The 27,863-nt window shown below is 41.0% G+C and overlaps 1 protein-coding gene across 1 annotated transcript; it reads left to right on the plus strand.

Moving 5' to 3' along the window:
- The first annotated feature begins 4,345 nt into the window (after positions 1–4,345).
- Positions 4,346–27,863, plus strand: MTNR1B (melatonin receptor 1B). The gene is made up of 2 exons (XM_079317141.1): positions 4,346–4,568; positions 25,808–27,863. The coding sequence occupies exons 1-2, from the start codon at positions 4,352–4,354 to the stop codon at positions 26,674–26,676; spliced, it is 1,086 nt and encodes a 361-aa protein (XP_079173267.1). The 5' UTR covers positions 4,346–4,351; the 3' UTR covers positions 26,677–27,863.

Raw genomic sequence — 27,863 nt, forward strand, 5'->3', positions numbered from 1 at the left:
GGTTATATATTAGGAAAGCACAACACAAATTGGCAGAACAGTCCCAGGAGAGGAATAGCAGCAGCAGCTTGTGGTACACACAGTGTGTGTGTGTGTGTGTGTGTGTGTACATATATTTTATACAAAGTATGTATATACATATATCCACTTACACTAAAGAATGGGGAAGGTGGAATAGGAGAGCATGTTTAGGGATAGGACGGCTTTGAAATGTTTTGAAATTTGACACTGTCTGAATCACGTGTAATTTTAGTCCTGCAATGACCCTTGGAGTAATCTCCCCCAAGCAGCAGTCCCCTTTAATCACCTCACACTGCAGCACCTGGTCTAAGCTAGTCCTCAAAGCACCTTTTCAGTTTCAACAAAGACACGTGCAAGGTTATCTGTTCCACCTACTCCCCACACCCATCCGATGATCACAGGGCAATAAATGTGCACAGTCTTTGGAAGTGATCTCAATTTCTCTCTCTCTTTTAGCCTGAGATGTACTCAACCTAAATCCCTTCCCACTCCTCCTCTCTGTTTATTCCAATCTGTGGATTAAAACTTCAAAAATGGGTGACTCTTTTCATTGAAAATTCATAGCAAAAGGATCCTCTTATGTGCCATGGAAATTCCGAGTGACTAGAGCATCAATAAATTATTGAGACCGTGATGGTAGATCTCATTTTATGGGCAATTTCCAATAGGTAAAAAGGAGTTGGAAAATTATGGACAACAAAATAACCTTCCTCTAACTAAGGCTTTGATTTCTACATTAAAAGTATTAACGTTTCATGGAAAAAGATAAAACCCAGACCAGAAAATGTTAATAAGTGAATCTTCTGTTCCTACAGAAAAGAAAGACCCTTCTTGATTAGAGAACATACACCTTTTTTGTGCAGGCTCATAACAGCAGTGGATAAACAGACTTTGATTTAAACAGTGGGCTCAGGTTGATTTGAAAATATAGATCTATATAAAAAACCCAAATTGCATAGAAATTAAAGAGTTATAAAACAGAGAAGACTCCATCCCCTGCCATGGTGCACACAGTGAGAATAGTCAACTCAAATTGAGTATAGTTAAAAGTAGGAATACTATTTGGAAACTGTGCATTTTAGCTCTAAGTGCCCCTTGGTTTAGTAGAAATGTGTGCTGAAATAACAAACATAGAGGAGATGTAATTTCTTCTTCTGTGGAATACCTGAAATTCAAGAGATTTTGCAAAAGGGATCCTCTGCCCTGAAATTTCATTTTTGCTCATTAAAAGTTTTGGGTGCTATGACCAGTTACAGATTCAGAAAGTCAAATCAACAAATCACAGAGAGCAAAGTGCTTGAATGTATCACCAGGAAGCAGTTATTTGTCTTCAGAATGAAAAGAAAAAAAAAAAAAAAAAAAGACAAACAAGAGAGTTTTGCTTCAGGCAGCAGGGCAATGCATGGAATATTTGATTGCTCCACCATTCAGGCAATTCCTGGTCTTACCCTGCAACACAAGCAGAGTTTGCCTTTAAAAAACTTCACATTCCTTTCAAAAAGGAACACAAGACACAGTTAATTTTCATAGACATAGAAGAAAATTTCCCCAAATTAAAAAATATAAAGGTCTTAACAATTTAACTGTGAAGAATACATCTCATTCTTTGAGATGGAGAGCTTTCTGCAACGAGTTATTTCATATTAACTGCAACAATGGCTTTAACACCTATTTCACTTTGAAAGAAAATTTGGTTAATTTGAAATAAGGCTACTAAAAAGCTGAGTAAGATCATCCACAGATCATTTAATGCATCTTAATCAATCATTTTACAAAGCAAATAAGATTAACATTTATATTTTTTCCTTTTACAAGCAACTTGAAATAATAATTCCAATCTGAGTTACTGATACTAATGAAGAAAGTGGAAATTCAGTGCAGGAAACGAACATGCTCTTCACAGGTTGCTGAGGCAGGAAAGGTACCAGTTTTATTCCGACCTGCTTGTTTTTCTACTGTCAAATGCCAGCGCATCCACAAAAGTCAGACTCTTGTTCCAAAGCCAGAACACTCATTCTGTTTCACATTTTGTGGCAGGCTCGTACTTCAGGCCAAGCTCAGGCTACAGCTTTCTAATTTTTCTCTAAATCACTTGGTACACTTTTGGGAGTTATAAAACAAAGTGAGCAATGATACATAACAATTGTGTGTGACAGGGAGAAATGCATTGTTCCTCTTGTGGTGACAAACTGCAAACCTGGATAATGCCAGGAGCAAAGCCTACCTTGAAAAGCCACATTTATGCTCAGGGGCAGTTTAAGCCTTTGACAAACAGTTAAAGATAAAACCTGTAGTAATGACAGACAACAAAATGGTACAGTTCTCCTGAAAGCACTTGCACAGATTCTGGAAAGACGCCCAGAAAGAGCCTCAGGCATGAAAATAAATGATAATACGTGTAAGTTTTCCATAACAAGTCCATAAGTCTAGAGTAGTGCATATAATGGGTAGTGAGAATAACAACTTTCTGAAAAGGGAAATTGGAACAGAGGCAGATAAAGGGAAACATTGTAACACAAAATTTATTCTTAAGCTATTCCTAAAGATCATTATTCATGAGTGAAAAATCCTTCTTTGCACTGATGAATACAGAAAACAGGCATTTCCTTGGATCAACTACCTTTTCAACTTCTGGAGAAAGAAGAAGAAAAATCAAGTGAACTTTCTCTTCTATCAAGAATGAGCCTGTCCTGTCATGTGTGCAATTATTACCTTCCTATGTCAGAACTGCAAAATAACTATTTAGGAGTGATAATTCTCGGAAGAAAGTTCTTCCTTGGTTCAAGTCATGAAGGCGTGACTTTGTTTGAAAAAGCTGCAGTTTGAAAAGGTCATGACGCCTTACATATTGCCCTACATTAAACAGAAAGCACCTTAAGTAGGGCTGTTTTCTTATTTCCTTTTATTGTTATTTTTCTTCTTTTTTTAATCAGTGTAAATAAGCCTGGCACAAAAAGACTACTTCAGTTTATCTAAAATTGACTAGGAATTTAAATTGAACATTTCTAATTTGGAAAAAAAAAAAAAAAAAAAAAAAAAAAAACCACAATGTAATTTTTAGCATTTTGGTTAGACCGATACACGTTAAGTCTCAAAGAAGCAATGTGCCACGGTAAGTTATTAGCCGCTAGAAAAGACAGAAACTTGTCCTGTTCTTCCAAACTAACTCCACAAGGCAGGTTACCTCGGGATCTATTTCTAATTCAGAGGGGCGTACTCTGGAAGCAAGACAACGACACAGTGTGACCTGGATGTGCTGAAAACAATGTGAAGTAGGGCACAAACCCCTCTCGAGTCAGGTCTGCCGAGAGCAGCAGCGCTAATTGCCGGCCCCCGCCGTGCGAGCGCGGTGTCACCCTGCCAGCCAGGCACGGCGACCCGCGGCTGTGCCCTCCTCTGCCGCACGCCTCGCTTGTTTATTTAATGCAAATGAACATATGGTCGCTGTCACTTCGAGGGCCCAAAGGAATGTATGTTTCAAGCTTAATTGCAGAGTGCAGCCCGTCTGTCTGCCCTGCAGCCCGACGGGAAAATCCCGCGAAACGCGACAGCTTCCGAAGGCGACATCGGCGCGGGCACGTCCCGTCCGCGGCGCTCGCAGCCACTGCCCCGAGCGCTGCCCTTAGTCTGGACCTGGCAGCTGTGTTCAAACGAGAGGCACAAGGCCACGGCGAAGGCAGTGCACAGCTCCTTCAGATCTGCTGCCAGGCCGGCGGGGGAATGTGCCAGGAACTCCGTCTGGGCGCACCGTGTGCCTGGCGGTGAGAGAGGCGGGGGGAACGCTGGCCTTGCGCCGCCGGGAACACCGCGGTCCGAGCCACGGGAGGGAGGGGAAAAAACAACCAAACCCAGTCCCCAGAACCAAAACACAAACAGCCCCCAAAACAGCGCTCTCCCGGCGGCGGAGACAGCGGCAGGGGCAGCGCTTTGGGGCAGGGGTTTCTCCGCCGCCCTCGCCTGTCACCGCGGCTCTCCGGCCGCGCACGCTGTCCCCGGGGATGGCCGAGCGCGGCCGCCCCCGCTGCCCGCGGATGCTCCCGCGGATGCTCCCGCGGATGCTCCCGTCGCCCTCGCCGTTCGCCGCTTCCCGCTCGCCGCTCCCCGCTCCCGCCGGCCGCCCCTCCCTCCCTCGGCAGGCGGGGCCGTACCCGCCCCCGGGCTTCCCCCGCCGCCCGAGAAAGGGGAGGGGGCTCTGGCACCGCCCCATGCCCGCCCCTCCCTGCGGAGCAGCGCCCGGCGCGCCCCTTAAAGCCGTCCCCGCCACCCGCGCGGTCAGTCCGCGGGGCCGCCGCCGGTCACCGCGGGGAGGCGCCGGGACGGGGTGGCCGCGATGCTGGAGAACGGCTCCCTGAGGAACTGCTGTGACCCGGGCGGGCGCGGCCGCCTGGGCTTGGCGGAGCGGGAGGCGGCGGCGGCGGGAGCCCCGCGGCCCGCCTGGGTGGTGCCGGTGCTGTCCAGCGTGCTGATCTTCACCACCGTGGTGGACATCCTGGGCAACCTCCTGGTCATCCTCTCCGTCTTCAAGAATCGCAAGCTTCGGAACTCAGGTAAGGGCTTGACCCCGCACCCTGCCCGGCGGTGGCAGGAAGCGGCGAGCGCCCGGAGTCCCGCCGCTGTCCTGGTCCTCGCTTCCAGCTGTCCTGAGGAGCCGAGTCCGTGCGGGCCGCCCGCTGGAGGCGGGGGACCTGAGCCCCCATCCATCGGTTCTTGCCCTGTAGTGTGTGCAGGGACCCCAGGCGCTCAGTCACCCTGCTCAGCTCGCCGCCCCTGCGCTCCCTCGAGCTCCGTCCTGCTCTCCGTCCGGGAATGCAGGTCGTTCAGTGGCTCCTCATGAGGCACTATGTGGTCTCTACGGAGCTCCCAGGGAGGGGAATCCGTGCCATCCGCTTAAAATACCGGCGACAAAAAGCGTGCCCAAAGCGATCGGATGAATGAAGGAGGAGCTTTTAAAACTTATTCAAGAGTCCTAAAGATACGGTGCTGTGCATGCGTGGGGAAGCGGCTCATCCCGCTCTCTGGAGCCTGCATCAGAGTTCAAGGTAGTCTTACATGAAATCGCCTTCTTGTCTCCTTCCTCATAGCATATCCTTCAACAAATAAAGTGGGCTGTTGTCTTTGCATTGTGTCTGTAGTTTTTCCTTGTGTGTGCTAGAATGTTGCTCTGCAGCTTTTACTTGCTAAACTTACTGGCTTTATCTGCTCTTCTCTGCCGGGCTGGTTACACGTGTTCCAAACTACAAAACTCTGTAGTTATGCACCAGCTTCCCTGATTTGCCTCCTGGCCAGGTTGCCCGATTCGCGCACATCCCTCTGCGAGCGCATCCTACCCCTCCTCCAGCTTCCCCCATTGATGGAACCGATTGTTCCCTGATGCTCAGAGCTGGGTACACCTGCACTCGGCTGGATGCTGGATGTCGGTGCAGTATAAAGTGCTACCCCCGAAATTGTGGTGTACCTACTACAGTTCTCATAGTTCTTAGCTCTTCCCGGAACTCCTCATACCTTCGGAACTCGGGTTCCCTCGTTTTGCCATGCGCACGCAGGTCGGGATAACCAAACTTTGCTGGGAGCTGGCAGAAGTCCGAAGCGCTGCGTTCCCCGCACTGGGAGCCAGAGGGCTCTGCCATCGCTGCTCTGTGTCAGCAGGTGCTCCCTTGCCTCGGGGAAGGAGTGAGAACTGCTGGCTTGTTTCCGCTGGGGGTGGAGGGGGTGTTGGTTTGGGATTTTTAGCCGGTGTCGCCTCCCAAGCGCTGTCGTGTCTCACGTGCCGTGACCGGAGCTCCTGCTAACGGGGAATAGAGCTCCCTCGCCCTTGCTTTAAGCTAAACCGTGCTTAAGTGCAAAAGCAATTTATGGAGGGGTAAGCATTGCGTTCCCCCATCGCTGCACGTCTAACTGCAGACGGGGGATGCCGGCAAGTCCCGTTCACATGGGGCTGAGCGATCACACCACACCGAGCAGCGCCGGACCTGAGAGCGCCTGGAAAGGATGCTTTGGCTGAGCGAGGGGCGAACATAGGAGGCAGCCGCTGCTCCATGCGCTTGTGCTTGGGCTGTCCGTCCCGGGGCACCGAGCCGAGAGAAGCAGAGCCCTGCCGAGCCCGGTAGTGCCGGCACGCCCCGGAGCCGGAGCCCCGAGGGGGGCCGGGCTGAGCCGGGCTGAGCCGGGCAGGATGCAGCCCCGAAGTGGGACAGGGAGCCCCGAGGGAGCCGCCGTGACTCACCGGAGCTCTCCCGGCCCCCTCGGCGCCGGGGGAAGAAGAGTTCCCGAGGGATTCGCGCCTTGGCTCCGGAGGGGGGAAGCTCCAAGGGAACAGGCTCTCGCTGGAGAGGGAGGCCGGCCAAAGGCATCAAATCCCATCCAGGGGGAGGGAGAGAGGGCTCTCTTCTGAAACGTTCCCTTCGCCCAAACAGCAAAGGGGAAGGTTTGGACTGGACGGGAGTAATGCCTGGAAGAGTAAGTTTCAAGATGCTGATCAAAGTACTCTATGGCACTCTGGGACTGTTGGGAGAAAAACAAACAAACAAAAAAACCAAAACAAACGTAGTCGTCTTATCCGATTCAAATACCCACTAATTGATCTCCTTCTAGGATCATCCTTAATGTGATGTCGCTGACCTTGTCCTAAAGATCTCTTTATCTTTGATAAGTGCTGTGAAGAACAGCAGGGAATTCCTTCAGCATAATCTTCGTAAGGTTAAGTACCTTTTCAATTGGCAGTTCTTAGTTTTACGTCAGGGAGACATGACTCTCGGAGGTGAAGCTGAAAGGGCATGGTTTGGTAAATACCCACAGAAGTCTCTTCAGGTAAAATTTCTTAGGGAGGAAGCAGAGTGAAAGAGGACTGGAAACTGATGTGAGCAGAGTGATAAAGGGGTTGGGAAAGTAGTGGAGAGCTGAGGCAGTACTTGGGAACCCTTAGCCTCTGACAGGGAGAGAAGATGGAAAAGCAGGTGGACAAGAAATGACACATTTGTACTTGCAGGGGGAGTGAATGCAGTAGAAAGTGAAATGGTGAGGAAAAATGGCATGAAAGGCGTTAGACCTTGTCAGAAAAGAAAAACGATGAAGTTAAGGGAATGGTTATGACAGGAAGACATCCAGATGATCGAAGGAAAAAGGAAGAGCTATAGCATCATGAGCACCCAGCTCCCTCTGAAGAAGCTAATGAGAGATTTATTTTGGATGAGCATTTGGGACTTCAGATAAGTCACAGGTGTATAAGGAATAAATTAACCAGTTCTATGTACTTCTGTGGCACAAGAAGTAATCATACTTTCAGAAAGCAATACAGGGCTTTAGCAGTTTTTCCAGGACTTGTCAACACCATTCTGTTCTAAACTTCACAGGGAGATCTGATAACTGGATAACAATGTAATTGTGCATCACTCTCCTGAAAATTAGAGCATGATCAAAAGTGAATATATTCAAATGTTGTTATATAATGGGAGGTACAAGATTGGAGCGAAATAAAATGACCTATTAGCCTTTGGACTTGTGCTTATTATGTTCAGCAGGAGAGAAATAAAGAATGGGTAGGATTGATGTTTCTGGACGTTGCTCATTCTTTCCTCAAACATGGGATTTTTGCCAGCCTTACAACATAATGATTGTTTCAGATCATACAGAAGCCTCTTTCCCACATTTAAATTTGGTTATGGGGAAAATCTGTAAAGACTCTTCCAAGTAATGCATAGCATAATTGGTATGAATCAACACTCTTGTCTTACATAAGTGCACCCAGTCTTTCTGTGAGAGGCTGAGCAACTTTTGATCTCTCAAAGTGATTTAATTTACAGAAATTAATGCTTTTATCAGTTCTAATTTGGGAAGAGAGTAATTTCATCTATCACACTACAAAATTAAATAAAACTTTGTATGTGGAAATAATGAAATTAAATCAGCTTGCCTTTCTATTTGAAATGTCAAATGTGTTCTGAATTTTCAAAAACAATTATTGATTTTGTGTGTCTTCAATTAAGCATGCCCAGTTGAAGGCAGCTTTTACATTGCTGAACTTTAGAAGTGTTAAAGTTTACAGGAGCTCAACAACCACTGCTGGGTGATCAAGTATCCTGAAGGCACATCAAGTAAATCAAAGCCACTAGATGCTTTTAAGAACTTTAAAGATACTTTTGTATAGCCATGACTATAAATATAGCATTATGAGCTGGGGTAAGAACCTGGTGGGAAGCACTCTAAAAGGTGGGAACCAGCAAGGCATCTCCCAGAGGACAGAGATAAAGCAAACCTTTTATACTTCCTTGGTACTAAAGCCAGCATAAAATCAGTGAGAAGTGAGAATTAGGCACATTAACTCAATATAATTTCAAATAGTAATGAGGACTTGGAACCCTTTGACTTTTGGCAGAATATTAATATTAACCTTGGTGCATTGCCAAATAATGCATTAGCAGAAAGTGGTATTTTTAGTGCATTTTGTCAGCCCTCTTCACCCTCTCCACTATTTTCCTTTCTATATATATCAGCTAACACAGCACAATGAGACTGATTTCCATTATAATAGCAAGGTGCTGTTGCAACACAAATCAAAATTCATGTTTCTTTTATCTGTAAGAACATTGGTGTATTTGCATGTTTAGTTCTGTCTAATGTGTATATGGCTCTAGAGATGGACAATGCTTCTCATATGTACATATGTACAAAATAAAAAATCCTGCATGTAGAATTATAATATTGGTACTTATCCATCTGCTAAATAAACATGTTCAGCAATATAACAAGCCTTGTAGTCTTTTCCAATCTCTTTCCCTTTCCATAGCCTTCACTCCACGTCTCTGTGATATACCTGAAGGTAAGTTATCCTTATTGTTAAGTGCTGTTTTCAGTTACTCTTCATCTCTTTGGGCACAGCTGTTCTCTTTCCCTTCTTTATTCCTCCCCTATTATTTTTCCTGTCTACTGAGATACAGGACAGTTGTTTCCTGTGATGGGATCCATCTCTTAGAAAACTACAGTGCAGAAACCTGTTTCTGACACTGCTTGGAAAAATTGGAAAATGCCAGCTGTGATGCTGATGAGAACACATTTTGATGAGCAGATCATGAGATCCCACTCTGATGGTTTCAGCTTTTGTACTCCTGATTTCTTGGACCCTGGATCCAAGGAGCTCTTAGCTCTGGAGCTGGGTGTGTTTGGCCTTCATATTCTCTCTCACATTCAGCTTGAAAGTGCTCAATGCTAAGAAATTGATGGGAACATAGCTTCAGCATCCACAAGCATTCATTGAACCCAACACTAAAAATAAAACTCTTCTATCTCTTACTATGATTCAAACTCATTTTCACTTTATTTTAACTTTGTGATTATTAGCTGCTTACTCAGAGTGGATATCATTATTGTAATTTAATTTGAATGGATTGTTTCTCCACTTGTTTAGAACTTCTGTGCAATATTAATGGGGAGTAAACATATAAACCCTTCAACCTTTTTCTTTTTTCATAGTGAGCAACTCAAATACTTTTAGTTTCCTCTAAGTAACTGTGCCCTTCATTTTTCCTGGGTTTTTTAGGCTTTTCAGACCCCTTATCCAAACTAAATTAATGTCTTAAACAGAAAAGTGACCTGTTCCCAGTAGTGCAGATGAAGTACCACCAATACCCTCAAGAAAATATTAACATTCTATTCTGTTTTATCCTTTCCTGGATGTACAAAATGGACCTGGTATGCCTTGAAGCCACATTTTCCTTTTATGTGGTAGCATCATATAGGTGATTGTTCTGGGTGCAGTCACTTGCTGATGCAGCTCTCTCTTTTTTTTTTTTTTTTTTTTTTTTTTGTTACACAATTATTCCTACAGTACCTGACCTCATATCTCATGTTATTGTACTCTATCCACTTTCTGGTCTTTTAGTCCTCAAGCAAAAAAAGATCTTGACATTTCCATGTATCAGTGGAGGCTCTCAACTTTGTATTATCACAAAATTTCATTAGTTCTCTTTGTGTTTTGTGATGTAATACTTCTGAAACAGACAAAATTAGTTCAATGTAGGTTATCTCCCTCTGGTCCAACAATTTTCTTTCATCATTGTCCAGGCAGTGGTAGCAACAGACTGTAAGTGGTACCCTGGTGATTCCAAGGCTAGATCTATTTTGAGCAACCTCCCAGATCCAGAAAGTCCAACTCCAGCTTTTATTAAATAAAGATGATCAGATTAGTTGGTACAGCCACTTTGTATAAGCTCACATTGAATTTTATTCCATTTGTCTTCATGTGCATCTTTAATTTTCCTATCCCTCTGAGTTTGTCTCTCCAGTCTTGGCTACAATTGAGATTAAGAACCCAAAGATTTCTCAATTCATTCTTCCTTTTCAACAATTTCCCACCTTGAATACAGGTGCCATGTTAACATATACTCTATGGTAGATAAATTAATCTTCCAGAGGTGGCAACATGGTTTTATTGTTCTTATTACTCCCTGACTAATTGCTTTTCTGACTTACTGCAAGCACCATTCATGCAAAAAGAAACAGCATTTGTGCAGCACCATAGCAAAGGAGGAGGAAATGGGTAGTAAAGTGTGAGAGCACCACAGCTGCAAGTGAGTCATGGCAACACTGCTCTTTGGGATGCATGTGGGAGCCAAACTCTGAGAGAAATCAAATCATTCAAGCCTGAGAGAAATCTGCACTTCCCTATTGGCAGTGAAGACTAAAGAACATTTCAGCCCCTTTTTACAGGTCCCACATGTAGCTCTCAGTACTTTCAGAACACAACATTATCTCTGAGATAACAGATGTTAAAAAGTTCCTGCCATCAAGTGTATTCAATCTTTCTGATATTTTTGCTTTGTTGTAGATATGCTAATCCCTCACCTGTCAGCCTGCCTTGTCCCCAAGACCACCACTGTTGTCCTTATTAAAATGTCTAGCAAAATCTTCCTTCAAACCAGGAGACATTTTAACTCGATTTTCAGAGTCCCCCTCCTCCAATAACTTGTCTTCCCTTTCTTCTTTTTTACTGTGTTGAGAGGGCGTTATAGTCATTTTAGAAGTCTTTGCAAAGTCAAAGAAGTTTAGGGGGGTTGTTTGTGTTCATTTTACCCATTTTTGCTCTCTCCAGCAGTTTTCTTTGGTGGATATATATATTACTTCTAGCCTCATTTCTTGTCCCCAGTATCCTTACTGAGACAACTTCTCCATCTAAATCTGGAACTTTTTCTCATATTTTTTCCTCTTTTGGATGCAAATTACAGAGAATATTTTTTGTACCTTTAATATGAAGAAATGCCAACCTTCCTCCACATTCAAGTCCCTAAGCTTCTCAATACAGCTGATTTCACTTTCCTAATTAGCTTCTTTTATTTATCAAAATGTGCAAGCCCCCTTCTTAGTCTGCTTTGTTTATTCTCCTATTTAATTTAACCAAAATAATCTCATCTGCTTTCAATACAACCTTATTTTCTATCGCTGGCTCTTCAGGGATGTCTTTGTTCTTTATGAAAACAAAGGCTGGGGGAAACTGGCAAATAGACTCTGAATTGAAGAAATCTGCTGGGTGTATATCCAGAGCTCAGCTGCCATTTCTGTGCTTATTTTCCCCTTTACATATGAGGACCTGCATTGTCCTGATGTTAAATTGGCTCCATTAGTGTTTTCCTACTAAAAGGGAGACGTTCTCATCCTAATTCAGTTTTCTCCATTCTTCACTGCACATTGTCTTTGCAACTCTTCCCCAATGCAATTTTGGCTTTTACCAGGATATTCTCTCTCACTCTCAATATGTCTCTCTCTCAATATCTCTCTTCATTCTCCTTATAGACCTTTTGGTCAGTATTTCTCTTCCCTGATCACTGGCACAATTCCATTCTAACAGAATTGTTTCCATAAAGTTTTATTTTTGTTTTTCACTGGGCTTGGATCCCCTATTTTATTGCATAGGTTCCTGCACCCTTTAACTGACTCTATTGCTTTTTATATTATCACTCCAGTTGAACTCCACAATGTTTGAGCTCCTATTTTCTATATTTTTTGCCACCACCTTCCTGAAGCCAAAATTCCCTTGCCCTGGGTGTTAAGTGAAGAAACTATATAGTTTCTTCTCAAGCTCTCTTCCCATCTCTCAACTTCAAGTTCTTTTTATTCATTCTGCCAGCTTGGATTGCAAGCTGGTATCCCATATGCTTAGGTGAAGTCTGTCCATGAAGACATGAAACCTCTTCCCAGAAAATACCCCCAAATGATCAATACTCCAAATCTTTCTATATAACTTCTAGAACTATTCAGTCATGTGCCCATGACTCATCTCATACTTCTAATTATGCTTCTTTTCTTGGGAGGAAACAGAATAAGTCCATCACCAATTTCATCCTTTTTTTTTGTGAGACTAGTTTCAAACAGTTACCAAATGAGAAAATAAGTCTTCAAAGGTACTTAGGAAATAATAACTCTAACTTTTTTAACATGCAAATAATTCCAAGAGTAGAAGAGCAAAGTGAAAAGCCAGCATTACTAATTTGCAAAATAAGAAAGTTTCTTTAACAAAAGAGGTGAATCTTGCAGGTAAATTTAGAAAAAAAATGAAAATTTAAGCCTAAGATTGTTGTAGAAAAGAAAAAATCCAAAGGATACAGAATTGTAAAGTATTTCAGAAATAGGAAGTTTGTAAAGTAATTATGAGCCTAGAGGGATTGAAATAAATATTTAGAAGTACAGAAATATCATAAAATAGAAAAATAACTTCTCTATCAACCTGCATCACAGGGAATCCTGTTATGGGTAAAACTATAACTTGGGGCAGGTTATTCTGCAGCCACAGGGTATTTTGTATCCTCCTTTGAAGCAGTTATTATACATTATTGACAAGTTATCATTGCTCTAAATTGTCATTTACTTTTATCCTGTACAGTAAGTATTCCATTTATTGATGAGCAAAAAGTTTATTTCCAAGATCAGGTCCAAGATACTTTTATTTTAGAGTCTAATATTAAGTCCTATTCCATTTAGTAAGTGGAACCATTGGTATGCTTATCTTTAGGGTAAATAGAATGAAAAGGATTTATTTGAGCTGTATGTTTTCTTGAATTAGTAAAGAAGAATCTAAGGGTGTATTTATGCTGTGTATTTCATTTGGCACAAGTCCACCCTACCCATGTTTCAAGGGAAGGAAAACCAAAGGATGCTGTTAGTGCAATGCTTTTGATGCTTTTCCTACAACTCTGTATTCAGGCTCTCCATAAGGCCTAGTCTAATACAGTCACTTGGCTTTTGCCTTTTTTTTTTTTTTATTTCTGCTCAGAGTATGAATAAGTTTCCCTTCATCTCTTGAAATAACCAACACAAACATACTCTCAGATACAGGCAATTCGAAGGAGCTCTTAGCAGCTATATTATGGTATTTCCACTGTGTCTTAGGAGCACTCCCTTTCCTGCCAGCTCTCTCCTGGACTCTGGACTGACATTCCTTTTGCAAGACTCACTGACTGCATGAGGAATGACCCTCTGCAGTAAAGCTCTATTCTTGGATGAACCAGCAGAAGCAATTCAAGGATTCGTGGTGCTCTTTGGCACAGTCAGCCAGAGCTAAGAGACCAAACCTCCCCACAGAGCACTAGGACAACTCATCTTAAAAGACTAATTTTTCATCTATTCTTAGCAAATGGATATTCACCAGGTGACTTGAATTATTGTGTTGAGGATGTTATAGGAGACTTCTCTGATTCCATTAAATCGGTGACAAGCCATTCTCTGCCTCTAGGAGTAAATTCTACTCCTACTCCAATTCAGATCTATTATGAGTATCACTACCTTCAGATATGCTTCAGATTTTAGCTTCTTACAAGTTATCCTTTACAAGTATTGGTACTTTGGCACAGTTTGGTTATTGCCTTGTTTCCAGGAATACATATGGAAACAGCCATGTTATCCAGAGCTGATAAAACCCTTTTTCCATTTTCAGAAAGGAATGCTAATGCCATGGCAATTTTCATCTTCCTAAAAATCAATCCGAGCAGTTGTTCTGCCTTTTAACCTTCCATCTTGATATGGGGATAAAACAGATTTCCTGATAGCAAAATCCCACAGAAACATGTCTAAATCACTGTGATGTGTCCTCCTTAACAACAGTAGCTGCTTTAGAATCTTCTGTTTTACTTTCGATCCCCATACTGATAAGGACTGAGCTATATCAGGAAGTCAGCATTTTCCTGACATTTCAGCTGCACATGAAACAGCTATGTCTTGACATGAAAACAGATAAAAACAACCTAAATATGTTCATCAAATGACTAGAATATTGATTGCTGGGATTCTTTTTGAATTATTTATTAATTGTAGAGGTATCTGATTACACTGTTTAATAAATGCTGCTTAAATTATGTCTTCAGAGAAAACAACACTTCTGACAGACTTACTAATTTTTTTAGCTGTTTTTTATAGACTAGGTTCAGTTTCAGTGTTTAAATACCATATGAAGATAATAATTTATATAATAGTTCCATAAATATTGTAATCATTTTGCTATAGAACATCTGCTTACCTGTTGGTTTAGATTGCCATATTTGCAACATAGGCAACAATTGTTGTCAGAAGATATCACATGCAGCTACAGGAGCTAAGAGTCTGACTAACAGGAAAAATATCTGCTTGGTAGCTCAGCCCTTGCAAATACAATTATGTTAACTAATTGGAAGTTTAGAACTAGCAGCAAGTTGTAAAATATATCACTGCAAAAATGACAGGAACCAATGAGGCATCCTCATGTCTCTATAATTTGCTCCAATACTGCCTGAAATTCTCGGTGTCCTCTCATTCTAAAGCCAGTTCCTTTTTTCCAAATCAAGCATACACAACATTTCATTTGAGTGCAAATAGGGAAAAGAACGTTTTGTGAGATAGCTGTCATCTGTGACTATATATAATAATAATCAATCTAGGTATTTTTATGTCCTACTTCTTATTCAAGTAAAAATAACTTACCTATTGAATATTGTCCACATAGTTTAATGAAAAAAGTGTCTGTTCAAGATGCCCATTCTGTGCAGATCCTATCCATGGTGAAATTCATTAAAACTACATTCTTTAGGACTTTTAAAATATGTTCTTAGAAGTAGTCAGTCCTAATCAGCTTTTCTACTGACAAATAAAAGGCTGTTATATTAAAACATGCTGCTTTTCTTCAAGACAAGTAAGACTGCAAGTTGTATAGTCACTATGTGCCAACTGGGAGTTGTCCATCCCTCCTTTCTGTGAATTGCCACTTAAGGTTCTTAAGAATCTTGGGAATATATTCAAAAGACTAAGTTCCAACCAGCTTGCTTGAAATCAGTTGTTACTTGCTGGAATGCACAGGGTGAAATTTTTGGATTGTTACAGAGGAAAAAAAAATATTAATAGGGGACTAGTATCTTTGTATGCCTTTGTCTTGTTATGTTAGAGGTCATGACAGAAAGAATATTTAAAATTCAAGCTTCCCTGCCACAAGTCAGATAGTGCACCATTATACTCCAGGTGTTTTACTGGCATAAAATATAGTGCCAGAAAGTGAATGTTGTGCTGTGGAAGTTTAGATCGTTTCTACTCAAGGACAAGAAGTCTCCCTGTGATATTTTTCAAGTGACTACAAAAGTACTTGTTATTATATTCACAAGTGGGGTTAGAGGTCATGGACAGAGGATTACTTTCTGAATCAATTTTCATGTTAAACAAGACTTCTCTTTCTTCTTTTATTCTTCACTTCGCTGTTATTAGAAGCAAAATGTATAAAATATTAATCAGATCTTGGGGCAGGCCTTGTAAAAGGATGATTTAACCACACTGATTTTCCTAAAAAAATTATCTACTCATAAGTGGGTTGAAAGAATTTGTAAGATTTTATCTATGATTACCATAATGATAGGTAAAATGGGTGCTGGGTATGAAACCTCAACTACACAATCCAGAGTCCAATTGCAGCACTGTGCATCTGTTGTTTTAAAGAAGAGGAAAAATTAACTAATCTGAGGTCCTGTAATTATGCCTTTGGTTAGATAATCTAAAAACAATACAATCATCTTTAGTCACTCTTATGAAACATCTGGCAGGCCAGGACCATAAAGACTGTAAAACTTGCTGTACAGTCAGCTTCCTGGTTAAAGATGAAGCAAGAATATCTGCTCTGCTTATGGAGAGCAAACAAAATAGTGAGGTAGGTGACCTTCAAACACTCTCAGACATTTTCTTGAAGTATATATATAGTGATTTATATATAGTGATTTCTATTTCAAATTATATTGGTTCTGTCTAGTTTGCAAGTGTATTCACAGAGTAGAAGAGTGTGACTCAGTAGGTTAGGCAGACAGAAGTCACCCACATGTCTCTTTCTGGATCACAGGTCACCAGGTCACTCACTGGTGTACCAGCTGGAGCTGCCACAAGGGGCTGGTCTGAAGGGCTGGTTGCACAAAGCAGCTTGTGGAACAGGATTCTGCAGGGTAAGCTGAACCTAGTATGTGAGTATCTAGATAAGGAGGAACATTCTAGCCCTGCTAAAGCCCATGGGAATTGCTTTCTGGAAATGATTTTGCTGGGAGCTGGTGCCTCCTGCTTCTTTCCATGCAGCCCTTAGGAACTCCATGCTCTACCCCCACAGAGTTCTGTACCTTTACTGGTCTGTAGATTTACTGATCTAGAAATGTTTATTGGTCCAAGCTCTCTGTTTAGCTCAGACACTTTTGTCCAGTTAAAGGTTGTTCAAAAGGTTCTGCTCATAAAGGATCCAAAGGCAGAAGTGTAAGAAAAACAAAGCCCCATCTATTCTAATCTGCACTGGGGTCTCTTCTGACCAAGCAAGTTTAGCTCACTGTTAATGACCTTGTCTGGTCTCTGCATGCATACTAACAGGTATGATCTTAAGTAGCCACTGCTATTTAGTAGATCGAGTAGACCCCTCATCTGTCACAAAAGTGACAGCATCTTGCCTCTATTCCCTAGTGAAAACAGTAAATATCCTGTACCCTGATTCCTTACTGGAACAGGTCACCCTGAGAGGTTGTTGGGTCTCTGGGTAGACAGTGGAAGGCTGACTGGACATGGTCCTGAACAACCCACTGTTTATCCCTCTTTGGATGGGAGGGTTGGACTAGATGAACTCCAGAGATCAAATCCAGCTTTCATCATTCTATGGCTATATTGGTTACATGCCTATCACCCCTCATTTACCTATCTCAACAATATTATGGCTTGCAGGCCCAGCCACAGCAGAGTTGTCTTGTCATTTTTCAAGGTTTCTACTGGCACTCAGAAAAGACCTTGATTCAGCAAATGATCATTACACACTTTGTCTGTATTGAGTTGGAACACAAAGCAGCTTATACTTTAGAAGAGAATACACAATCATCTTCTGTAAAAGCATTTTATTTATTCATCTGTTCACATGCTGTTTACAAACCTATGAGTAGCATTATAAGATGAATCATGTCACTGTACTTTGCTTTAAGACCTTGTTTCCAAAAGAAGCAGATGGCAGAGACTGACAACAGCTTCTGAAGACATTTGTCTCCCTATGCATGTACAGTAAAGAATGAGGTCTTCCAAAAACTCAGAACAGAAAGGGTAAGACTTTTCCATATTGAGAGGTTATAATGGCCAATTTCATCAAGTATCATCTATTTTCTTCCATGTTGAAACAGAAAACAAGAGAAGAAAAGATTATAATAAAGGGACCCCATATGCTGTTAGAAGCATTGGCAACCTGTCAACATGTGTTTTCCAATTAGATGTTCCCTGTACTCTATTTACTGCAGTGTATCAGATCCTATTTTATAAAAATCCAGGATCCTCCAGTGTGTCTGGGAGTCGAACACAGGAACACCCAGAAGTACATAGCAGGAATGATGGGCTCAGATTTGGTTTCTTTAAGCAGATGGAATCAGTTGACAAGTACATTATTAGCACAAATTTTTCCCAGGCTGCAAGTCCTTCACCTGCAGTCCTATGGAAAAATTGGGTAAACAACTGTGGAAATTGCCGCTTGCATGACTTTGGTTCTGTAACAGGAGATGCCAACATTTACACTGGTCAAAAAGTTCTGGGCTGTTTAAGTTGGTTTGCAGGGCTAAACCACAAGATGCACCATATCATGGCTCATCAAATCTCTTGGCAAATTGGTCCTGAGTGTGCCCCACAGTAGCCAATAGTCCCCAGTTTTATTCACTTCATACACCAGCCTCAGTATCTTCAATAATATCTTAAGCCTTATATTTTAAAATAGAACTATCTAATGTCTGAGATTTATTGGTTTGTTTGGTTTTTCAAATTCAAGTAATCTGCTAGCAAATATTAAAATAAAACAAAACACAAACCAAACAGCTTAACAAAACAAAACATGGTTTTAGTATGAACAAAATTATTTTCATTTTTCAATTTCCTGTCTTTTTTTCTAAAAGAAGGTGAAAGTTGTTATTCTAAGGACTTGAACAATGTTTTGTTGCAGTAACAAAGAAAAAAAAAACAACATAATTTCCTTTGACACAAATACAGTTTAAAGACAGTAGCAAAGATGAAAGTAATGAGAAAGGAGATAGAATGAGCTGGTGTTTCACACAGTATAAATTAAAATCTGTCAGGGCATAATAAAGTTTTTTCCAGGGTTTTTAGAAGTGAAGTATCCTTACTTTTTTTGCTTCCACCCTTCAGTCTTTTATGGCTGATCTGGAACAAGTTTTGCGAAGGGCTTTTGTTTGTTTCTTTCACAAAGCAACATCTTATAAAATCCTACATATTTCACCTTTTTTTTTTCTATTACATGCAATATAGTCCTGGGACACTGGGAAAAAAAAGTTATTAAAGATTATAGGTTGCCCAGCTCTTTACAGGATCTAACTAGATTGCACCTGTTGTACTTTACAGCTTTTCACATTGGTCCCTTTGTCAGCAGTAAATGAGTTTTTATACTTGCAGTTGTACATCTAGGTTTCCTATTCTTTCTTGGTTGAAGCAATCAACAGTTGTGATTACTTCAAGAGAAGAAAATTAAGCTGATATGTACTGGCAGATATAGAAAACATGACTCCTATCATGAACCAGGGAACAAACAGTCTGTAGTTGTTATTTAGTGATTGTGCTCAGCACCCAGAGGTTCTGAGGCAGGGCTGCCACTGGTCCCCTTAGTGCAAAGCCCTCAGAGTGAACATATTGGCTTTGCTCCCTGTGTGACATCTGAAACATAGGAGATTTTAAACTAAAGAGGGTAGACAGAGATTAGATATTAGTGATTCTTTACTGTGAGGGTGGTCAGGCACTGGCACAGGTTGCCCAGGGAAAATGTGGATGTCCAAAGCCTGGAAGTGTTCAGGGCCAGGCTGGGTGGAGCACTGAATAATCTGATCCAGTGGAAGGTGTCCCTGCCTATAGTAGGGGGGTTGGAACAAGATGATGCCTAAGATACCTTTCAACTCAAACCATTCTGTGATTCTACAAGTCTCTGATTCTCTCACAACATGGGCCTTTTCCATCCCAGATTATCCTCAAGGCAAGAGCCTGACTTCACTGTTAGGACATGGATATAAGGGATCTTCTTCCCTGAGCCTGCAGCTCAGTTTCAGATGGCTGGACACACAGAATGAGGCATAGCTATACTCATTCTCTGCCTTTAACAGTAGATGGAAGCAGGCACTGAGCAGAAAAAGAGAGCAGAGCAACCCTGCATGATGCTTCTGTATTATTACAACTTGTGATTCCTTCCATCTCAGAGGATTTCCTAAATCTAGTACGGTATGTCTATTAAGTAATCTTCAAATGTAGTACTTCAAATAAGTACTCTTACTAATACTTTTCCAGTCTTCCTCTGAACACAAGTAAAAATTTTACATCTGCAAAATCTGTTAAGGATTTACTACCTAGTGCAGCAACCTTCCTTTTCATTTGCTTTTAATACAGCTAGCCTTATTTAATAACTCTAGTTCTTCTATTGCCTCCATCCCTCAGCATCAGTATGCCACTATGATGTCCTTTGGGAGAAGAAAGGCAGACCAGTGCTGCCACTTTTCCCAGAAGTGGTATTATCAAACAGAGAAAAGTAAGAGCAAGGTTCATGAACCTAGAGTGCTCTTCCTAATCAGTGTCTTGGAGAGTTCCTGCACCTGTCCATCTCAGCTTCCCAGATGTTAAGTCACGAGAAGGATTTCCTACTTTTTTATTTTGATGAGCATACTGATAAAGAGCACTCTATATACAAGTGGTAACCTATGTATTCTGATTCTAGGCTGAAATTCTTGAACATAACCTAGAAAGAGACAAGCACGCTTACCCCAGAAGAGCAGCAGGGCTGGTGAGTAGGGCACTCTCTGGGGACTACGGGAGACATTAACTCAAGTCTTTCTCAAAGAAGGGTTCTTCTGTCATGGAAATGTCCTGACCACTAGGCAACAGTGAAATTTCTAGCAGTAGAGCCTGTCTTGCCTTCTCTGCCTCCCCTTTTCTCTCTGAAAATACCCAGAACTGGAGAAGTTCCCACAACCTCAGAAAGTATCAGAAGCCCAGAAAGTATTTATCCCCCCATAAATGTAGTGCCTGATTAAGGATCAGTGTTTTTCTTTGGAAGAACCAGTCTCTCATTTTCCTCCTGCCCTGCCAGGTGATGCAATATGCTGTCTCTGCTGTGGTTCCTGCACTAGATGGCAACAGAGAACCACCACCATTCCCACCAGCACCAGAGGAAGGAAGCCACAGGCGAGCAGAACTGTGCACCCAGGGGTTACAAACCTCAGGCCTTTTTACTCAGCTTTTAACTTTTGCACCAAACTCGCAGCAAGAACTGGTGCTCCCATATTAAACCAGAGGGAGAAGAAGAGTGATGCAGAAAAAGAGGAGTTTTGTTCTGGATTATATTCATGCCTAGTTGCCAAGCATGCCAAAATCATCATCTCAAAAACTACAGTGCAACTTAGACACCTCTTTTGGGTAAATCTGTGTCGACAACTAAGAGATCTGTTTAATAAGCCTAAAATTCACCTGCAAATGTAGCTTCCAGCACTAACTCACAGTTGCAGATGTAGGGCCCAGAACACAGTTCTGTTCCAGTCCAGGAGTCTGCAAGTCTTAGCCACAATCTCAAGGTCCTTTTTACATGCTAAGCTTTTGGAGTCCGGCATTCTTTCTCAGGCCAGTCCTGTTTGATATCTTTGCCAGTGATCTGGACAAAGGGATTGGGTGCCCCCTCAGTTTGCAGACACCACCAAGTTATATGGGAGTATTAATCTGCTGGGAGGGCAGAGGGATCTGGACAGGTTGGATTGATGGACCGAAGCCAGGTGTGTGAGGTTCAACAAGGACAATGCTGGGTCCTGCACCTGGGGTCACCACAACCCCCAGAGGTGGGTGACAGGGGCTGGGAAGCTGCCTGGTGGAAAAGGACCTGGGGGTACTGGTCAGCAGTGGCTGACCATGATCCAGGGTGTGCCCAGTGGGCACAAGGCCAGTGGCATCCTGCCTGGATCAGCAATGGTGTGGCCAGCAGGAGCAGGGCAGGGATTGTCCCCCTGTGCTGGGTACTGATGAATCTCATGTTCAGTTCTGGACCCCCTCTACAAGAAAGACACTGAGATGCTGGAGCATGTCCAGAGAAGGGTAACCGAGTTGGGGAAAGAGGCAGCTGAGGGAGTTGGGGGTATTTAACCTGGAGAAAAGTAGGCTCAGGGGACACCTTATTGCTCTCTAAAACTACCTGAAAGGAGGTTGTAGCCAGCAATTGGTCTCTCTTCCCAGGTAACAAGGGAAGGGACAACAGTAAAACAGACTCAAGTTGTACTAAGGAGAGTTTAGATTAAATATTAGGAAAAAAAAATTCATTGAAAGAGTTGGCAAGCACTGGAACAGAATGCAGAGGGAAGTGGTGGAAACCCTGTCCCTGGAGGTATTTGAAAGGGATATAGATGTGGTACTGAGAAAGGTGGATTAGTGGTGGACTTGGCAGTGCTGGGTTAACAGTTGGACTTACTGGTCCTAAAGGTCCTTTACAATCTGAATGATTTTATGATTCTATTCCCAGTGGTGGGTTTTTCTTTGTACATATAAGAGGATAATTGTAGTGACCAATAATTCTAAACAGTTTCATAGAACACACGTTTCCTAAAAAAAAAAATAAAAAATAACCTGGACGTTCCATAAACTGAAGGCCAATTTTGATTCATTGTTTATGCTATATTTTTTACTGGACTCTCTAAAACACACTGTTCTAGCAGAAATCTATTGCCAGTCCCTTTCTCTTATGTCAAAGTCTGCAGTACACCTCACAAATATCTGAAATCATGAAACAAAACCACAAAAGAGCATATCACTGCCTTTAAACTGTCACATTCTAAGAAGACAAACACCCTTCTGGCATTTGTTTGCAGCATTATGTTACACCTTCTGTTAGCAACACATTGTTGAGCATTATACCAAATTAGCATGTCTCAGTAAATCAAAGCTTACCCTAGGTCTTGGCTTGTGCTGTCACAGGGAATTCAAATGTCAGTGTGTGAAAGACTTAATTCTCTGCTCCACCTGCTGCCAATGCCATAGATCTAAGAGGGTGAAGTCTGTATGTAACATATAAAAACTTATTAAACAAATGTGTAACAACCAAAGCACTACCTAAAAACAAAAACCCAAAAAACACCATGGTCTATAATGAAGCATTTTCACCAGTTTAAAACCAAAGGCAGAATAAAAACCTTTTAAAAAATAGTTGCTCATTGCAATTGCTTCTGGTTTTGGTAGAGACATTAAAAGCCAGTTGTCTTTTCAGAAGGCAGATGCTTAGCCCTTAAAAGTTTTTGCCTTACCAAAAATTTTGTTCCATGAGCAAATTCCTGCAACATCAAGTTATATCAAGATTACAAGAGGGTGTGACAGCTCCCTTTGTCCTGTTAGTTGTAATAAAAAAACCAACCTGCAGGAATGCAACATGAAGTACAGATCTAGTTCTGTTGCACCCCAAGTCAGTATTAGAATTATTTTCTTTTTTATGCATTCAACTATCAGTGTTTTAAACAACACAAGTGCATATTTTTAATACCTAGCAAGACATTTGGCATTTAGTAGCTACTGCTTGTAATTAAGGGGTCTTTCTATTCTAGTGGGAAAAAAATGAATATACCTCTCTCTCCTATGAAACTGAAATCTAAGAACAAAGTTCATCAAGTAAATTCCAAATGCAATGATAATAATTCCAGATAGATGAAAATTTTGTGCTTTCTATTTTGTTACAAGCAGAAAAAAGTTACCTCTTAGTTATATTATAAATGTAATTTAGACCACTCTAAAAGCCCTGGGTTAGGTGTATTTCTCCAAGAATATAAATTTGATTTTTTAATTTCTTTTTTATAATTTATGAATTAGAAAAGTTTCTCTCTCCTTCTGTAGATTATTCATTGCAGTAATAAGCTTTAAACTTAATTCTGAAGTCATCCACAAAGACAGAAAAATACCATTGGACCTTACTTTGCAGTGTAATGGGAACATTCAACTCTGTAAAAAGCCATAGAAGTGACAAATCACCTGAGGTCTTTATAGATATTGGACCATTTTTCTTCTGAGTTGTAAACTAGTAAGTTATGTTTTTGTCAAGTTCCTTGTTCACTCTATTCATTGCACCTGGAATTTTCAAGAAGTCTTAAATTGCACTCAAAACTTTGGAAATATTTTCCTAAATGTACTTCACAGTAAATTTCCAAATGTGATTGAAAGACCTGAATGCCCACTCTATTTCAACTGAACAATTACATTTTGGGTAGAAGCTGATACTGGAAGGCCTTAGACTTTAGATTAATCTTAGTGCACACACTAGACTAAATTCTCTCTTTCTCCAAAAGGCATTTTAGAACAGAGAAAAGAGTCCTGTCTTTTTTTCTTCCTTCTTTTCTTCCAGCTTCCAACTTCCAGCTTCTCTGTCCTAATGTCAGATACGGTGATAAGAAAACACCAGGGAAATTCTTGTTTCTTGATGTAAATATATTCTGAAAAGATGCCCCTTTTCTTTTGTTAGTTTTGTTTTTTGCCCTATTTACCACATGGCTCCAAGAGGCCTTCACACCCATCTCCTCCACAAAGGGGTCAGCTTTAGGCCAGTACTGACAAATACTTGTTTTATGTTTTCTTAGAGTCCTCAGTGGCAAACTCCAAGCATTGTGTTTGCACACTTCCTTTTTCTTGCCATTATTTTTTTTCCTCTGTGTCCAGTTTGAAAGTTCCATGTTGTGACTGAAGCTTGCTTGGATTCCCAACAATCAGAGGAACTGGTTATATCCTTCCTGCCTTGCTTATTTGAGGTTACCATGGCCCAATGACAACTCAATCGTCTCCCTAATTTGTTCAATCTTTCCTCATAAATCATAAAGCTGCAGCTATGAAAAGACTTGTGTAGCATTTAAAATATATAAAACAGGCTACTAAATACATAACAAGGAACTATCTAAAATAAGTTGTGCACCACTCTTGAGATGGGCTGCATTTTTGAGGGTACAGATGGATAATCCTGCTTTCCATTAAGTTTACTTGTTGCTGTGCAAATTTTGATGAACATGATGGTCTCCTAAAGCATATGAGAGCAAGATAGCTCCCCATCCCTTAATTAAGGAAACTGTAGATGTAAAGGAGGCAGAGCAAACAGAGTAGATATGAAATTCTGTCATTTTTGATGAGTACATTTCTACATGATTGTTGCTTTTATGACTTCCAGCTAATGCCGTTCTTAATATGATACGGAGAACAGCTTTGTTAGTTGAGGACAATTAAGCTCAGAATTTGTAGAATGGAGCATCTAAGTCCTCTTTTCAAAAAATGATTATGTTGCATGAACAATTTTAAAAATTGCTTGGATTTTTTCCATATCAGTTCATGCTGCAAGGGACTTCCGGGAAAGAAAAAAGAGTGTGCAAGCCATGAACAAAACCATACAAACCATATACATTTTTTGTTACCTAAATGCCAAGAATTCAAAGTTAGTGCCTCTGCTGTCTAGAGTGAAGTTCCTAAAGAACATTTTTCAGGAATATAGTTTCCTACCTCTCTATTTTATAAAATACCCTTAGATACAATGTCAGAAATTTCAAACTGATGAAAAGAACAATGGTAAAAGAGAGCCAAGAGGGTTCAACTATATAACCTATATTCCCTTAATATCATCATCAGAAAATATGAATACTTCCTCTTGCATGAATGGAATTTTTCTTTGTATAATTAAATATGCCTTTCTGCAGAGGGTGGCAAAGACAATTCACCCTTAGGCAATCCAATGAGAAAATAACTGCAGTATGGGTAGGTCATTCATGCAGAAAAATATCTATTCTACAGAGTATTGTGTAGCAATTTAGAGTATACATAAGACAACACATCCTTTCATTAGCTATAGACCTAGTCTTTGTATATCCTTCTCCTTTTTGCTTCTCAAGCCCATTAGCACTCCAGTGGTAGGTTAGAATGGCATAATGGCTTACCTACATAGCACAGTTTAGACTTTATTCCTTTTTCATTTTATCAATCCAGCATGGAGTTAGCTACACATAAACAACTCAACATGCTCTTATGCAATGGCTCACTGGTAGCTAGGTTTACTAAAGATAAAAAGAGCAAAGAGGATATAATCCAGTCACCAACAGATTTGAAACATCTTGTTGCTGCAGATATTTCCGTGGTGTTCCAAGCTGCATTGTAAAATCATTTCCCTGTTGATCCTATATAGCAGCTGTTTGCTGACATCACCAATAGTTTAGCATTGCAGACATCCAAAATAATGTAACATTTTTCTTCTTCTTCACAGCTATGCTTGCTTTCAGACTTATGCTTCTGTATTTTTCTTTCCTTCCAGGTAATGCATTTGTGGTGAGCCTAGCTTTGGCTGATCTGGTGGTGGCCTTGTATCCATACCCGCTGGTGCTCTTAGCTATTTTCCACAATGGATGGACACTGGGTGAAACACACTGTAAAGCAAGTGGCTTTGTGATGGGACTAAGTGTAATAGGCTCTATTTTCAACATCACTGCAATTGCAATAAACAGATATTGCTACATATGTCATAGTTTTGCCTATGACAAGGTGTACAGCTGTTGGAATACAATGTTGTATGTCTCCTTAGTCTGGATATTAACAGTAATTGCAACCGTGCCAAATTTTTTTGTTGGCTCTTTGAAGTATGATCCACGCATCTATTCATGCACATTTGTCCAGACTGCAAGCTCCTACTACACAATAGCTGTGGTGGTCATTCACTTCATCGTCCCTATCACCATCGTCAGCTTCTGCTACCTTCGAATTTGGGTTTTAGTGCTTCAAGTTCGAAGACGAGTCAAGTCAGAAACAAAACCAAGATTGAAGCCAAGTGACTTCAGAAACTTTCTTACCATGTTTGTTGTTTTTGTGATTTTTGCCTTTTGCTGGGCACCTCTAAACTTCATTGGATTGGCTGTAGCCATTGATCCTACAGAAATGGCACCAAAAGTTCCTGAGTGGCTATTCATTATAAGCTACTTAATGGCCTATTTCAACAGCTGCCTTAATGCAATAATATATGGTCTTCTTAACCAGAATTTTCGGAATGAATACAAACGAATTTTAATGTCACTGTGGATGCCGAGGCTTTTCTTCCAGGACACATCCAAGGGAGGAACTGATGGCCAGAAGAGCAAGCCTTCTCCTGCTTTAAACAACAATAACCAAATGAAAACTGAAACCTTGTAAATGTGTAATAGTCAATGCAAGAGTTGGTCATGGAGAAAACCAAGATCATAAGTGTAATGTTCTGGTTTTGGGGAGTTTCCACTTGGATCACACTTTATGACTGGAATACTGTCTTCATAGTAAAGCACATTGCTCTGGATTCGTGGTTTATACAAGATATTAATTGAAAATGTGTTTCAGAATTAAAGCAGCAGGTGGGCACAAGCTGTTTTAGTTCTGAGAGCTGAATCCTGCTTCCAGACATATGAACGAGGTATTTTTTTACTTCAGAGGGAGTTTTGCATTCTTTATACAAGATCAGGATTCATTTCCTAGAAGATGTAGTGAGTCCAGTGTACAGCAGCTCATCAAGGGTCTGGAGTGGTATTTTCCTCCCTTCTGTATCTCAACAGAGGGTGAGACAGACACTCTTATTTTCCACAATAAGCCAAACATTGCATTTCTGCACGTGTACTGGTGACAGTAATGGTGTCTTTGAATCCAATTTGTAAACTAGAAAGAAGAATATTTGTGCAAAAGCAAATATTAACATTAGAGACTTTCCTCACAGGTTTTTCATGCTTACATACATCAAGAAAGGGAATATAATGTGTCTACTCTGTTCACCTTTTGTGGTTGATACTTTGGTAGATAATGTAATTGGTTGATTTCTCACAGATCTACCTTACACAATATTCTTTTTTTAGAAAGGATTAAATTTTCATTGAACTTCATTAATTTACCAAAATATCTATCTAAAATGTCATTTGATGCACTTTAGAATACCTTACACATTTGTGACAGCCTGGAAATTATTGCATATGACCTGTGATCTGGAGTGGCAACTGGACATTAGACAGGACATCCTGGATCATCCCAAATGATGCTAGACCAAAAGAAGATGCCCTTTTGACTATAATGGTGGCTGATATACTTGACTCATATGTCTACATCTAATCTCAAACAAGACCCACTGCTGGTGTCTAACCTTCAACAAGGTTCCCTATAGTGGAGAAATGTTTCCTTCCATCTGTGAGGATAAACACACATCCAATGAAAAGTTTCATTGCTTTGTGGAGGTGCTGGTCTCCTTTCACTGACTTTAAAAGCAGCTTTAATTACTAGTTCAAACACCTAATTTTGGATAACTAGAGAGGGATTTATCTTGTTTAATTTGAGATGAACGCAGTGTAGATGTTTGCACACAG

This window comes from Erithacus rubecula (assembly GCF_903797595.1).
Source record: "Erithacus rubecula genome assembly, chromosome: 1".
NCBI lineage: Eukaryota > Metazoa > Chordata > Aves > Passeriformes > Muscicapidae > Erithacus > Erithacus rubecula.